At 38.0% G+C, this 12831-nt stretch overlaps 1 protein-coding gene across 1 annotated transcript in view; it reads left to right on the top strand.

The window, feature by feature from the left end:
- CAPZA2 (capping actin protein of muscle Z-line subunit alpha 2) overlaps window positions 1-12746 on the top strand; it is a 32911-nt gene extending 20165 nt beyond the window's left edge. The window contains exons 4-10 of the mRNA XM_084810822.1: window positions 535-598; window positions 3525-3731; window positions 5141-5220; window positions 6204-6282; window positions 7403-7474; window positions 11164-11226; window positions 11692-12746. Coding sequence (XP_084666948.1) covers window positions 535-598; window positions 3525-3731; window positions 5141-5220; window positions 6204-6282; window positions 7403-7474; window positions 11164-11226; window positions 11692-11832 — 706 coding nt within the window. The 3' untranslated portion in view covers window positions 11833-12746. The remainder of the gene's footprint in view (window positions 1-534; window positions 599-3524; window positions 3732-5140; window positions 5221-6203; window positions 6283-7402; window positions 7475-11163; window positions 11227-11691) is intronic.
- Window positions 12747-12831: the final 85 nt, after the last annotated feature.

The raw sequence follows: 12831 nt of genomic DNA on the forward strand, positions 1-12831 counted from the left end.
CTTTTCTTTTCTGTTTTTTATTATTGAAAGCAATCCATTTAATGTGGATGTGTTTCGAAATTCACAGTTCTGTAATTCTTTTTTAATTAACAGAATAGTATTCAAATCTTTGACGTTGAGCCAATTACTTCCTATTTGTATCCAATGTTTTTCCTGCCTTTTCCTCCCTAATATTGAAAGTGTTTTGTGGACAGCTTCTAATGTCCACAAATGCTTCAGTTTAAGGGGACGACATCACCCACTGCTTTCTCAATGTGTTTTTTGTTGAATCAGGGCTATAAAAGTTCACCAGTACTCAAAACTAATCTTCTCTAAGATTAAGAAGTAAGACAGGACTTTCTGTTCAAACTGGCCTTTTAGTAGCCTGAATTAAGCTACTGCTCAGGTTTTATTCTGCATGTAATATATATGAATAGTGTTAAATACAGATACCAGCAGCCAATGAACAGTGGATAAAAATGTTTCTTAATGTTTAAAAGAGCATGTAGCAAAGTTATTATTCTTACCGGATACCTCTTCTTTTTACCTTCTTAGTGCATTTGCACAATATAACTTGGACCAGTTTACTCCAGTAAAAATAGAAGGCTATGATGAACAGGTATGATTATGTGTATTTAAGTTTGAAGTGAACCTGTAAACTTTGATTAAATGATTTTTATTGTAAGCTGTAACATTAAAATACATTTATAACAGTGGTTGGGAATTATGGATCACATTTTTGTTTGTGTTTGGTTAAGGTAATAAGCATTTACTCAGGGTGGTTTTGGACAGCGGTGTCTCCATCTGATTATCTGAATAAATCAGTGTTAGTGATACTTAATGAACTACCTGACTGTATTTAACTTCTCCAGTTTTCTAATCACGCTGGTGATTAGCGCTGGTACCCCATATATCTTCGTCAAGGCTATTGTTGAAGTTGTTTCATGTCCTCAGCAGTGTATAGCACTGGCTCTGCTTTATTATTTATATGATGCCATCACTTTATGTGAAACTTCTGAAGTAAGATAAATCTGTTTTCTCTCTAACTTAAAATAGATTTTCTCATTGAGAATCCTGATTTTCAATACACGGTTGCACTACATTCTAAATTTGAAATCTCATCTATGACTGAGACAACCACAGTTAAAAAACTGCAAAAGGTTATTCCAGTTGAAGGGGGTGTGAGGATGGCGCTAACTAAACTCATCCTTGATCTGGTCACCAGAATCATGGGCAGTAGGCAAGTGGGAGCCACTCCACGTTGTCAGATTGGCATGGGTTTGCATCTTCTCCAAAACCTGTCAGTGTGGTGAGGCAGAGATAGAATGGTTGAGCAGGGGTTACATTTTTCCAACACCTCTAATTGTTGTGACCTGAGGATCACATATTGATCTGATTCACATGATCACTGTGGCTTACTTAATACAAAATGGGTTGCGGTGCCTGGGGGCGCCAGATTACCAATTTAAGTGTGTGTGTGTGTGTGTGTGTGTGTGTGTGTGTTGTCCCCCCGCCCGTGTCTTCTCGTGTCCAAACCCAGTGAGGGTGGCTTGTTGGATTTTGGCTCAGAACAGGCCATGGGTTCCAGGTGGTGTGTTAACCACCCCAACAAGCCACCATCGCCAAGTTCGAATGATGTAAGAAGCTGTGCCTGGTGAGGGTAATTATATGAATCAGGCTGGCACACGACTGGCACACGCAGGGTGGTTAACAAGCCACCGTAGTTTATTAATCACCCTTGTGTTGTGCGAACCGGCCCATTGTGGATGAATGTAACCCTCTCTTCACCACAGCTTCACTTCAGTGCCAGATACAGGAGTAGATGTGGAATTGCTCTGATATCATAGGAGTGAAGGAAAGGTATAGGGGAATTTCTAGGGGGAATACATTTTTCACACAGACTGCAAGTTCTATTCATTTTAGTATGCTTTGTTCTGCATAGGAAAGGAGAAAATCTTATGGTAGGTTGGAAGGTATCTTGAAATATGTATGTATTTATGTTCTGTTCAGTGATTTCAGGATCAATGTTATCAAGGAAGAGAAATTAAATTTTAAATTAAAACTTAAAACCATCAGTACTGCAACAACATTTTACATTTTTTGCATTTGATCATCAATTGAATTTTTGTCATCACATGGAAACATTACAGATAGCAAAATAATCACAGTGGCTGTCCAGGAAATTTGTATCACACCCTTAATAAGCACTATTTGCAAAATCAGCCACTTGATTGACATTACAAATGATTAAACCACGCTGTAACAAAATGGTAATTTAAATTCACTCTTACAAGGGCACTGAAGTGAAGCTGTGGAGGTTCGCCTGGTGCCTACATTGTACTCTTTTCGGCGCCAGGTGAAGACCTTTTTATTTTCCCAGGCATTTTAGCTTTCTAAATTTTTATCTTTGCTGTTTTAAATCTGTATTTTAAACTCCTGTACTGCTGCTAGGTTTTATTGTGGTTGTATTGTTATATTGTGGTTTTAATGTTCTGTATATTTTAAATTGTTTTATTGTGTGTTGTTCGGTTTTAGTTTTTGTGAACCGCCCAGAGAGCTTCGGCTATTGGGCGGTATAGAAATGAAATGAAATGAATGAATGAATGAATGAATGAATGAATAAATAAATAAATAAATAAAAGGGGCAGTTCCCGGATCATAGCTTTAGGCTTAGAGCCATTTCAAGTAATTACTAACAGAATGGATATTTTAACATTGTCTAGTGTCGTGGTTCTGACAAGTTCTGTGCTGACTTCTTTCTTTTGTATTTGAACTACTATTTTTAAATTAAGTAACTACCACTGGGACCTGCAACAAAATGTTGCAGTGTGCAGTGCTCCTGTTTGGGGTTCCATGCATGTTTTGCAGGATGTTCCATTCCATTCTTTCCCCCCAGTTTTCCTTCCTTCCTTCCTTCCTTCCTTCCTTCCTTCCTTCCTTCCTCTCTCTCTCTCTCTCTCTCTCTCTCTCCACCCCCTCGCCCCCCCGATCAGCATTCTGTGGCTACTGAGCATGCCTGCTTGTCATTGGGCTGTCTTTGGTTTTTTATAATGTTTTTTATAGCTCTGCAAACCTTAGGGTTCCCCCAAGCCAGCTGATAACTCTCTCTTATATCTGTGTGGTGCCATATTGGCTACATAAGGATATGCACTCACCTCTGAAGTTTGGAAAGAAAGGGAATGACTAAATATTTTAGATTACTCTTACTTGATACACATTTGCAGTGACGATTCCACAACTTCATCTTTATTTTAAAAGCACAATACGTTTATTTCATAAATTGACTCCAAATTAAATGAAACATAGGATTTCAGATGATAGTACTGAAGTATTTTGACTTTTTCATGAATACAAAATCATTGGTTAGTTCCTTTCCAAACCAGAGTTGTATTTGAGGATGTAATTTACATTGATGTGCCATGTATTTCATCAAAAACTAAGGATTCACTATTTTTCCACTGTTCCTTTCTTTTATTCAGTTATATTCTTGTTTATCCATGGTCTGTATAATCGTAAAACTAACTTTTTAACAATGTTTTGTGTAGGTTTTAATAACGGAACATGGTGATTTGGGCAATGGAAAATTTTTGGACCCCAAAAACAAGATCTCTTTTAAATTTGATCATTTAAGAAAGGAGGCTACTGATCCAAAACCTCATGAAGTTGAAAATGCAATAGAGTCATGGAGAAACTCCATAGAAACTGCCATGAGAGCATATGTGAAAGAACACTACCCAAATGGTGTCTGCACAGTAAGTGTAACAGGATCTGGAAATGCTTCGGTTAAAACCATTTTTAGGCTGTTGGTTGGACTCTCTATTTCTGCCAGTTTCTTATTGTCATATTTTCTATGACTCAGGATTGAGTCATTATACTTATTGTTAAGGCCTTTGCCTGCAAGCTAGGCAGATAACTCTGAAACTAACATGGATCAGGGATTCTCTAAATAAATAAATCATTCACCCACAGCTATAAGCAAGTGTGATTCTTTATATACATCTTCAGGTATACAAAATATAGTTGTCAAGTCATCACAACTAGAAATTTAATTTTGGCAACCAGCAGAGAGAGAACATCCAGTAACTCAGTCACAGAAGTTGCATATTTGTAAAAAGCCACCTGTAGCACTGGGAGGCAGAAAGTGCTTCTTTCAGAATGGTGCCAGTCTCTTATGCTGGAATGCTGCATTAGTGTAACAGGTTAGGAACATAAGAGCCTGCTGGATCAGGCCAAGGTCTGCCTAGTCTAGCTTTCTGTTCAACCAGGTGCCGAAAGGAAGTCCACAAGCAGGACATAAGTGCTATAGCACCCTCCAGCTCATGTTCCCCAGCAACTGGTATTGAGAGACATACTGCCTACTGATACTGGAGGTAATATATAGCCATCATGGCTAATAGCCATAAATTTGTCTAATCTCCTTTTAAAGCCATCCAGCTTGGTGCCATCACTACATCTTGTGGAAGTGAATTCTGTAGTTTAACTGTGCACTGTATAAAGAAGTACTTCTTTTCATTCTGAATTTCCCATCATTTAGCTTCATTGGATGAAATCAGGTTCCAGTATGAGAGGGAGGGAGAAGTTTCTCCCTATCAGTGTTCTCTACACCATGCATAATTGTATTCACCTTTGTCATATCTTCCCTTACTTGCCTTTTTTCTAAGCTGAAAAAGGCCCATATATTGTAAACTGGGGAAAGAGTGGCTACTAATGCAACCTGCTTTCCCACTGTCCCCTACAAAAGCCTTTCACTGGGTTATGGGTACAAAAGAGTGTGACAGTGTGGGACGTGAGTTGAAAGAGTGTTGGCTCACTGGTTACTAGATAAAATGGTTGGCTACAAGCCGCACCAAAATTTGTGGGCCTCTGTGTTCAACTTTGTCATATGGCAACTGGCTTTCTACTCTTATTGACACTTAACATGGACAGAATAGAATGGATTGTGTTTAGCTATTGCTGAGCTTTTCTATTTGGAAAAGTACATAAATGTGTTGTATGTTAGTAATTTAATTGTTTTTCTTACATAGATACAGTGACAATGACTAGAAGTTAGTTTCCTTTTTATATGATTAAATTATAGAGTGGGAATAGGATATTAGTTAAAATTTTATCTTTACGACATGGATTTGTAACTTAACATGACTGTCTTCCATTTGTGATTAAGGTATATGGAAAAACAATTGATGGACATCAAACAATTATTGCATGCATAGAAAGCCATCAATTTCAAGCAAAAAACTTTTGGTAAGTATAAGCTACCTTATAAGTCATCTGTAAATTTTATTTTATTCTGTTTGCTATTGCGCATACAATGGAACTTTCCCCTCCCCCCTCCCCTGCAGCCACACCCCCAAATCTACTCCAAAGCATCCCCTAACACTCCGGAGCAGATTGGAGGGGCACAGGGGGCTGCAGGGAAGAAGGGAAATGCCACTGACTGATGCTAGTCCATTGGCGGACAGACACAGTTGGATTAATCCCATAGTACTCAGCTTTCAGTTTTGAATGTAATTATGCTCACTTTTGAGAAGTAGGTGGGAAAACATAAGATGGGAATGTATTTGGAAGAATATTTTACACAAACAGTTGTTGCTTTGTGAAAGAGGTAATAAGAGATGCCTCTGAAATATACAGGTATGGAAAACATCTGTGTTAGGTATTTGCTGCACTAATTTACTAGGGAAGAAGTCCCTTTACTAAATGCATCCTGAACACACTAGTTTGTTTTATGGACCAACTCAATATGCATATAGAAGTCTTGTTGCAACCTTCTGCATATTGTTTATAGACTATTTAAGTTGTCTATAAACTATAGCTTATAATTATAAACTACCAAGTTGATTACAAACTATTAGAGAAGGGCTATAGCTCAGTGGTGTATTGCTCATGCTTAGCATGTAGAATGTCTTAGGTTCAATCCCTGACATCTCCAGGTACAGCTGGAAAAATTACTGCTTGAAACCCTTGAGAGTCACTGCCAGTCAGAGTTGACAATACTGGGCTTGATAGACGAATGGTCTGACTCGATATAAAGCACCTTCTTATGTCCCTATGTCCTTACATTTCTTTTTTCTGTTTAAACAAAATCTATAAATGTTAGAGATTTGCACAATCCTTTCCTGGAAAGTATCCTTTCTTTTTAAATAAAATACTTCATAGTTTTAAAAATCTAAGATGTGACTTCCTCTTTTTTCTTTTGTTTATCTGGAATGTTCTTTCTTTTTAAGGAATGGTCGTTGGAGATCAGAATGGAAGTTTACAATCACCCCTTCAACCACTCAGGTGGTTGGTATCTTGAAAATTCAGGTAGGCTTTCCTTAATTTACCAAGTCAATCTCAGTAATTATCATTACATTCCACACAACTTTTAGAGCAGGTTTTTAAGAAGAGTTTTTATCCTTCATTTCTGCCATTGACAGTACTCAAGGCAGCTTATAGGTTTTTAAAAAAATCATAACAGTGATAAAATAGACAGAATAACAAGTAGTGAATCAAAATTCTTTCAAGCCAGCCAGTAATCATTAATAAAGAGAAATCATCAAAGACTAATGCATATCACCTATGTCTTAGAAGCAGTAGAAAACCAGATGTCATAATCCCCCAAACAAAACCAACCACCAAAGGCTCAACCAGCCAGATCTCCTTGGGAGGGAGTTCCATAAATGAGCATAACCATGGAAAAGGGTCTTTCTTTAGTAGTCCTTCACCTCACTGCCAAAAGCAAGAGCACCAAGGCAAAGGGCCTTCAGTGATGATTTCAATTGTCAGGCAGGTTCATTTGGAAGAAGGTTGTCTTAAGATGTACCCTGGGCGCAGACCATTTAGGGCTTTATAGAAGGTTCATTATTAGTCATACAGTAACTAAATGTCTACACTGTACAATGCAAAGCAAAATGCTTACCTATGTCATATTACCATCATACAGTTGTCAATCAGTTAAAAAAATATCCAAGGAAATATTTTACTTTCGTTTATTTATTGTTTGTTTGTTAACAGTTCTTAGGATTTTCAAAAAGTACCAAAAGATACATTAAACAATGCTGGATCTCAGGTTCTGCAGCAGAATCCTTCCACCCCCCCAGGTTGCACTTCCTCCCTACACCCATTCCCAACCTGGAAAGATGCATTTCAGACTTATACATAACCTCTCCGACTGTCTTACTTTCTCTACCCTAAAAACAAAGTGGAAATAAACAAATCAAGAAGAAAAAGCAAAGAAACATCTAAATTTGCAACCTACAGTGTACAAATACATACTATTAAGAGCAGAAAGTATTGGAAACTGTCATTTGCAGACAGGTCAATCCACTAAGTTCTAATTCTTATCTATTTGCATTATGGGGGAGTGTAACACCACTAACTATTCCTAATGCATGCTGCCATGATCTCTGGCGATTTTGTGTCATTATCAACTATTTGTACATAGGTTCATTATTATGAAGACGGAAATGTTCAGCTAGTGAGTCATAAAGACATACAAGATTCTCTAACAGTGACTGTGAGTATCTTTTCTTGCCTATGTTGGAAACATTTTAAATTAGTCACACAGATTAAAATCACAGTTCTGATGTTAATGTATGTTTTTGTTCAGCAACCAAAGGCTATACACATGCATGTTCATCAGTTCCCATCTCATTGCTTTTCTTCTTTCACCTGAATGTTCAAATAACGTGCTGCACTGAAAAGTATTGTTAGAGCCACCAGGTGATATTTCTTATCATCTGATATTTATGATTATTCTATAATTGGTAATTCATGCATGTGGTGTATTTGCTACATGCTACAATTATGGAGAAAGCAAGAGAATGCCAGAAAAACGTCTATTCATTGACTACGCTAAAGCCTTTGATTGTGTGGATCACAACAAAATGTGGCAAATTCTTAAAGTGATGGGAGTACCAGACCACCTTACCTGTCTCCTGAGAAACCTGTACGAGGGTCAAGAAGCAACAGTAAGAACCAGACATGGAACAACCGAGTGGTTCAAAATTGGGAAAGGAGTACGACAAGGCTGCATATTGTCACCCTGCTTATTTAACTTATATGCAGAGTACATCATGAGAAACTCTGGGTTGGATGAATCACAGGTCGGAATTAAGATTGCCGGGAGAATTATCAACAACCTCCGATATGCAGACGATATCACCCTAATGGCAGAAAGCGAAGAGGATCTCAAGAGCCTCTTGTTGAGGGTGAAAGAGGAGAGTGCAAAAGCTGGTTTGAAACTCAACATTAAAAAAACGAAGATCATGGCATCTGGCCCCATCACTTCCTGACATATAGAAGGGGAAGAAATGGAAGCAGTGACAGATTTTACTTTCTTGGGCTCCAAGATCACCACAGACGGTGACTGTAGCCATGAAATTAAAAGACGCTTGCTCCTTGGGAGGAAAGCTATGGCAAACCTAGACAGCATAGTAAGAAGCAGAGACATCACCTTGCCGACAAAGGTCCGTCTAATCAAAGCTATGGTTTTCCCAGTAGTAATGTATGGCTGTGAGAGCTGGACTATAAGGAAGGCTGAGCGCCGAAGAACTGATGCTTTCGAACTGTGGTGCTGGAGAAGACTCTTACGAGTCCCCTGGACTGCAAGGAGGTCAAATCAGTCCATCCTAAAGGAAATCAACCCTGACTGCTCATTGGAAGGACAGTTCCTGAAGCTGAAGCTCCAATATTTTGGCCACCTAATGCGAAGAGAAAACTCTCTGGAAAGGACCCTGATGCTGGGAAAGACTGAAGGCAAAAGGAGAAGGGGACGGCAGAGGATGAGATGGCTAGATAGCATCACGGATGCAATGAATATGAACTTGAGCACACTCCGGGAGAGAGCGCAGGACAGGAAGGCCTGGCGTGCTATGGTCCATGGGGTCACGAAGAGTCGGACACGACTGAACGACTCAACAACAACAACAATTAACACAAGATAAAACACAAACGTTCACCAAGTATATTACAAAATTGACATCAGGAACTTTAGTTTTTTTCAATAGGTTGTAAAATGTATAAAGTTATCGGCACAAATTACTAGTCGCTATGCTCTTTAGAAAGCTTCACCACTTTCTGTTCCCTGATAGTTTAAAATAATGCAACTTTTTCATTTGTGGTTTTCATTTAATTTCCTTTTTTATTAAAAAAAATCACCTTTTTTTCTACAAGTAGCAGAAATAGTATAAGTAGTTTAGCAGTTTTAGAAGGTTAAACTAAGTCTGGCGCAACATTTCAGTTGCCAAAGTTTAAAATTGAGATAGAAACTAACACTGGGATGCATTTAATCTCTGTGTGTTTTCCCTAATATTGTAGTATTGCCAGCACTTGCTTAGGAAGAGAATCTAGAATTGACAACAGAAAAGAACACAGCAATAACTCATGTGCAGTTGCAGTTGATATTGCTATCATCTTGCTTTATTGTGAAGCAGTAATATTTTCATATGGCTATAAAAAATCCATCAGTCCTTTTGAACAGAAATTAAAGTACTTCATTTGAGATGCCTTGAACTAGCTAGCTTAAAGAAATCTGCATATGTTTGCATTTTCTGATACATTCGGTTGAATTGTAGCAAAGGTTATCGGGACTCTAAAGACCTACTTTGAATTGATTGGGTTTTCCAGAAATGTGGTATAGAAACGTTTAAAATAAAAAACAAATACTTTAGATATGTTCAAGGCAGAACAAATTCATTTTTTATTTCTTTTTTTAATGAAGCAGATTCCAATGCCATATATCTGCTTTCGAAAGCCCCCTTTTTTCCAAAGCAGTCTGCCAGCAGCATGGGGTGTTGCTGTACAAGAAACATAAATGAATGCCTCCTTATGTGGAACTAGATTTGTGTTTTCTGGCTCGTACTTGTACAAGGTATAATGGAGTATATAAACATTCTGCACAGGAATTCATTCTGAGAAGTTTAAATGGGTAAAACGGAGAGAGGCTTTTCTAATGGCTTCATTTTGATGCAGAACTAGGCAATGAAACATGACTTCCATAAGTCAAGGACACTGTGAACTGAAAGAAGCTTACTTCTCCATTTGCTTTAGAATCATAGAGGTTGGAGGAGGGAAGTTAGTGAAATCTACAGCTTCTACAGCCTTAGTATTATGATTGAGTCATAGTTGCTTCAGGAGGCATGCTGGGAAGCTGGGTAAGAATTGCAAAAATAGTTAGAAAGCTATGCTAAAGTACTGTGATACGCTATGGTGCTTGTCTCTGTGGAAGATCACAAATTTGATTTCTGAGATTATTCTTTTCTGGGTGGTGCATGGTTCCATGTGGCTGCAGAGTGCAAAATCAGTCTCTCACTTGGCTGATCAAAAAGTAAGATCTTAATATCTACTCTGCCTAAATCCTGCACAATCCTTCTGCATTGGAGTATACATGCTAGTGAGTGATACAGAAGGGCAAGTGGCTCTGCTTTTATGACATACAAACCAAAGCTGTAATGAGTGCTGGATCCCTCCAACAGAACTCCTCAAGAGAGGTGGAAAGTGGCTTAGAACTGTTTCCAGTGGCCCCGGTTCGCATGTAATGACATGGGTTGTTTGTTGTTGGGTTAAAACTCTGGGTAGTTTGTTCCTCAACAACCCAGAGTTCCAGATTCACACATCACATTAAACAACCCAGGAAGAGGGCATTCCTGGATTGTTGATGTGAAGGCAGATGCCTAATCAACCCATGAACTGGTGTTACGTGTGAACTATGTCATTGGGGCAGTAAGCTGGGGAACTGGCACAACAGTTGATGTGATTCCTGTTCCAACTTCTCTGACTTTCCAGTATCAGTTCTCTACACTCTCTTCCAGTAGGGAACCACATAAACTGTGGAAACTCCCCGATGGGGATAGCTGCAAGAACTATTATGGAGAAAATGGGAAAGTCCAGGAAACAAGCAACACAAATCGGTTGCACTTCCTAATCTCCTGAGTTAGCACTGAGCCTATACATCACCAGTAGAAATCTCACCTTCGAATTGCCCCTTCCCATACCCCAGATACACACAGATGGACCTGTATTTTGCAGATAAAGCTGACTACTGGTTTGTTGTAAAGATTACCAAGAATGTGTCTACAACGCTTTGAGCAATGAAAACACCTTCTGTAATTGTTTCTGACTATGTCTGAAATGGCTTTCAGTCTTAAACAGATAATTGTTTCAGTGTATGTAATCTGATACTCAAAATCATCCTCTTTCTCCTAGAATGAAGCCCAAACGGCAAAGGAATTTGTGAAGATTGTAGAGGCCGCAGAAAATGAATACCAGGTATACAGATAAGTCTGTGACATACAAGCTTAGCTACTGTTCTGAGCCATAATGGCACATTTTGGTGTTATCCCTTCTTCAATATGTGTTTGGAAAGATGGGGTCCTTCTGCTTTTTTTAAGCCTCACTGCAAAAGGTAATTTTATTTTTAAAGAAATTCTAACTATGGTAGTGGAAAACATTGATCTTAAATCAGATTCCTGGGATGAAGACATTGAGCAGTCTTAGCAAATTTCAGAATGTACTCTTTGGTCATAGTTGAAATATGTTAAGGTATGATTTCTGGCTAATCATGTTCATATTTAATCTTGCCATCTGAAGCACGCTTGTTTCTAATATAAACATTGAAGAAGTTTTGTAAGATGGGGACAGGCTATGTGTTGGCAGTTCGTTGCTCTTGTTTTTGTGTTCTTAGCAAACCATGTATTCTTAAAATATATCTATTCTCCCTTTTTCTTTGAACAGACTGCTATCAGTGAAAATTATCAAACTATGTCGGACACTACTTTCAAGGCCTTACGCCGACAACTGCCAGTTACTCGCACAAAGATTGACTGGAACAAGATTCTTAGCTACAAGATTGGGAAAGAAATGCAGAATGCCTAAAATGAAGGTTGCAAAGATGGATGATTTTGGTGTCCTTGTATACAAAATAAAGTTATTGCAAAGGTATTGAGAATTAAGTCACCCAATCAGCATGGGCATTTGCCATTGAAAATCACCGCAAGTAGTTTGGTTAGAACACAAGGCTTAGCTAATTGACCATTTTTTTCTTTGTCCTTTTGTTTCTCCTTTAAACAGTTATAAAAATCAGTGTAGCTGAACATGTTGAGAGCTTCTGATATATTTAGACTTTTTATAATGATGACATGCCTATAGTTTTCAGTTAAATTAAAAACATTTTGAAAACTATTTTTGCATAAGATTATCCCATGTTGCTTGTTTTCATGCAAAAGGGTAGCTTCTAGAACACAATTCCCTAGAAGAGGTTGTTACTGGACACCACCAGTTTGACATTCAGCATGGATTTTAGCCATGTGTATCATTGTAGGAATAATCTATCCCTCCACTGTATGAAAGCCTGGGGAAAGCATTTCTATATCCGACCCTTTTCAGTTACTTAGCTAGCTTGGTGTTAACTTAACTTTTTTTTAAGGCCAAGGTCTAATGCTGTTTTTAAGGTGTTGAAATTAAACATTAGTGGTTATTTTTGAAATGCATTTAGTGCTCTATTCCTGACAGCTACTCAGATGAGTTTGGATTCCATCAGTCTTCAAGTTATTTTTACCACACAGCCATAATTGTATTATAGCAAGGCATATTGTAATATATATATAATCCTGTACTCATTACTGTGTCTGTCAGTTTATTTTTTTCTTGGATTGAAATGTACTAAAATTCAATGTGACATTAAAAATGCAAATTTTCTATTTACTTATAGTTATTATTTTTGAAAAACATATCCCACTTTTACATGATGGTAGAGATCCCAACATAGTTTGCATCATGTTTTAAAGCAATCAACCTAAACATAAAAAGAAAACAGAAGCAGCAGATAGGGGGAAAAGTTGTTAAACACCCCAAAGCCAAAACATCTGGAGGGAA

Source organism: Heloderma suspectum, chromosome 7 (assembly GCF_057233095.1).
Source record: "Heloderma suspectum isolate Gila_16-S chromosome 7, 16-S_ref, whole genome shotgun sequence".
Classification (NCBI taxonomy): domain Eukaryota; kingdom Metazoa; phylum Chordata; class Lepidosauria; order Squamata; family Helodermatidae; genus Heloderma; species Heloderma suspectum.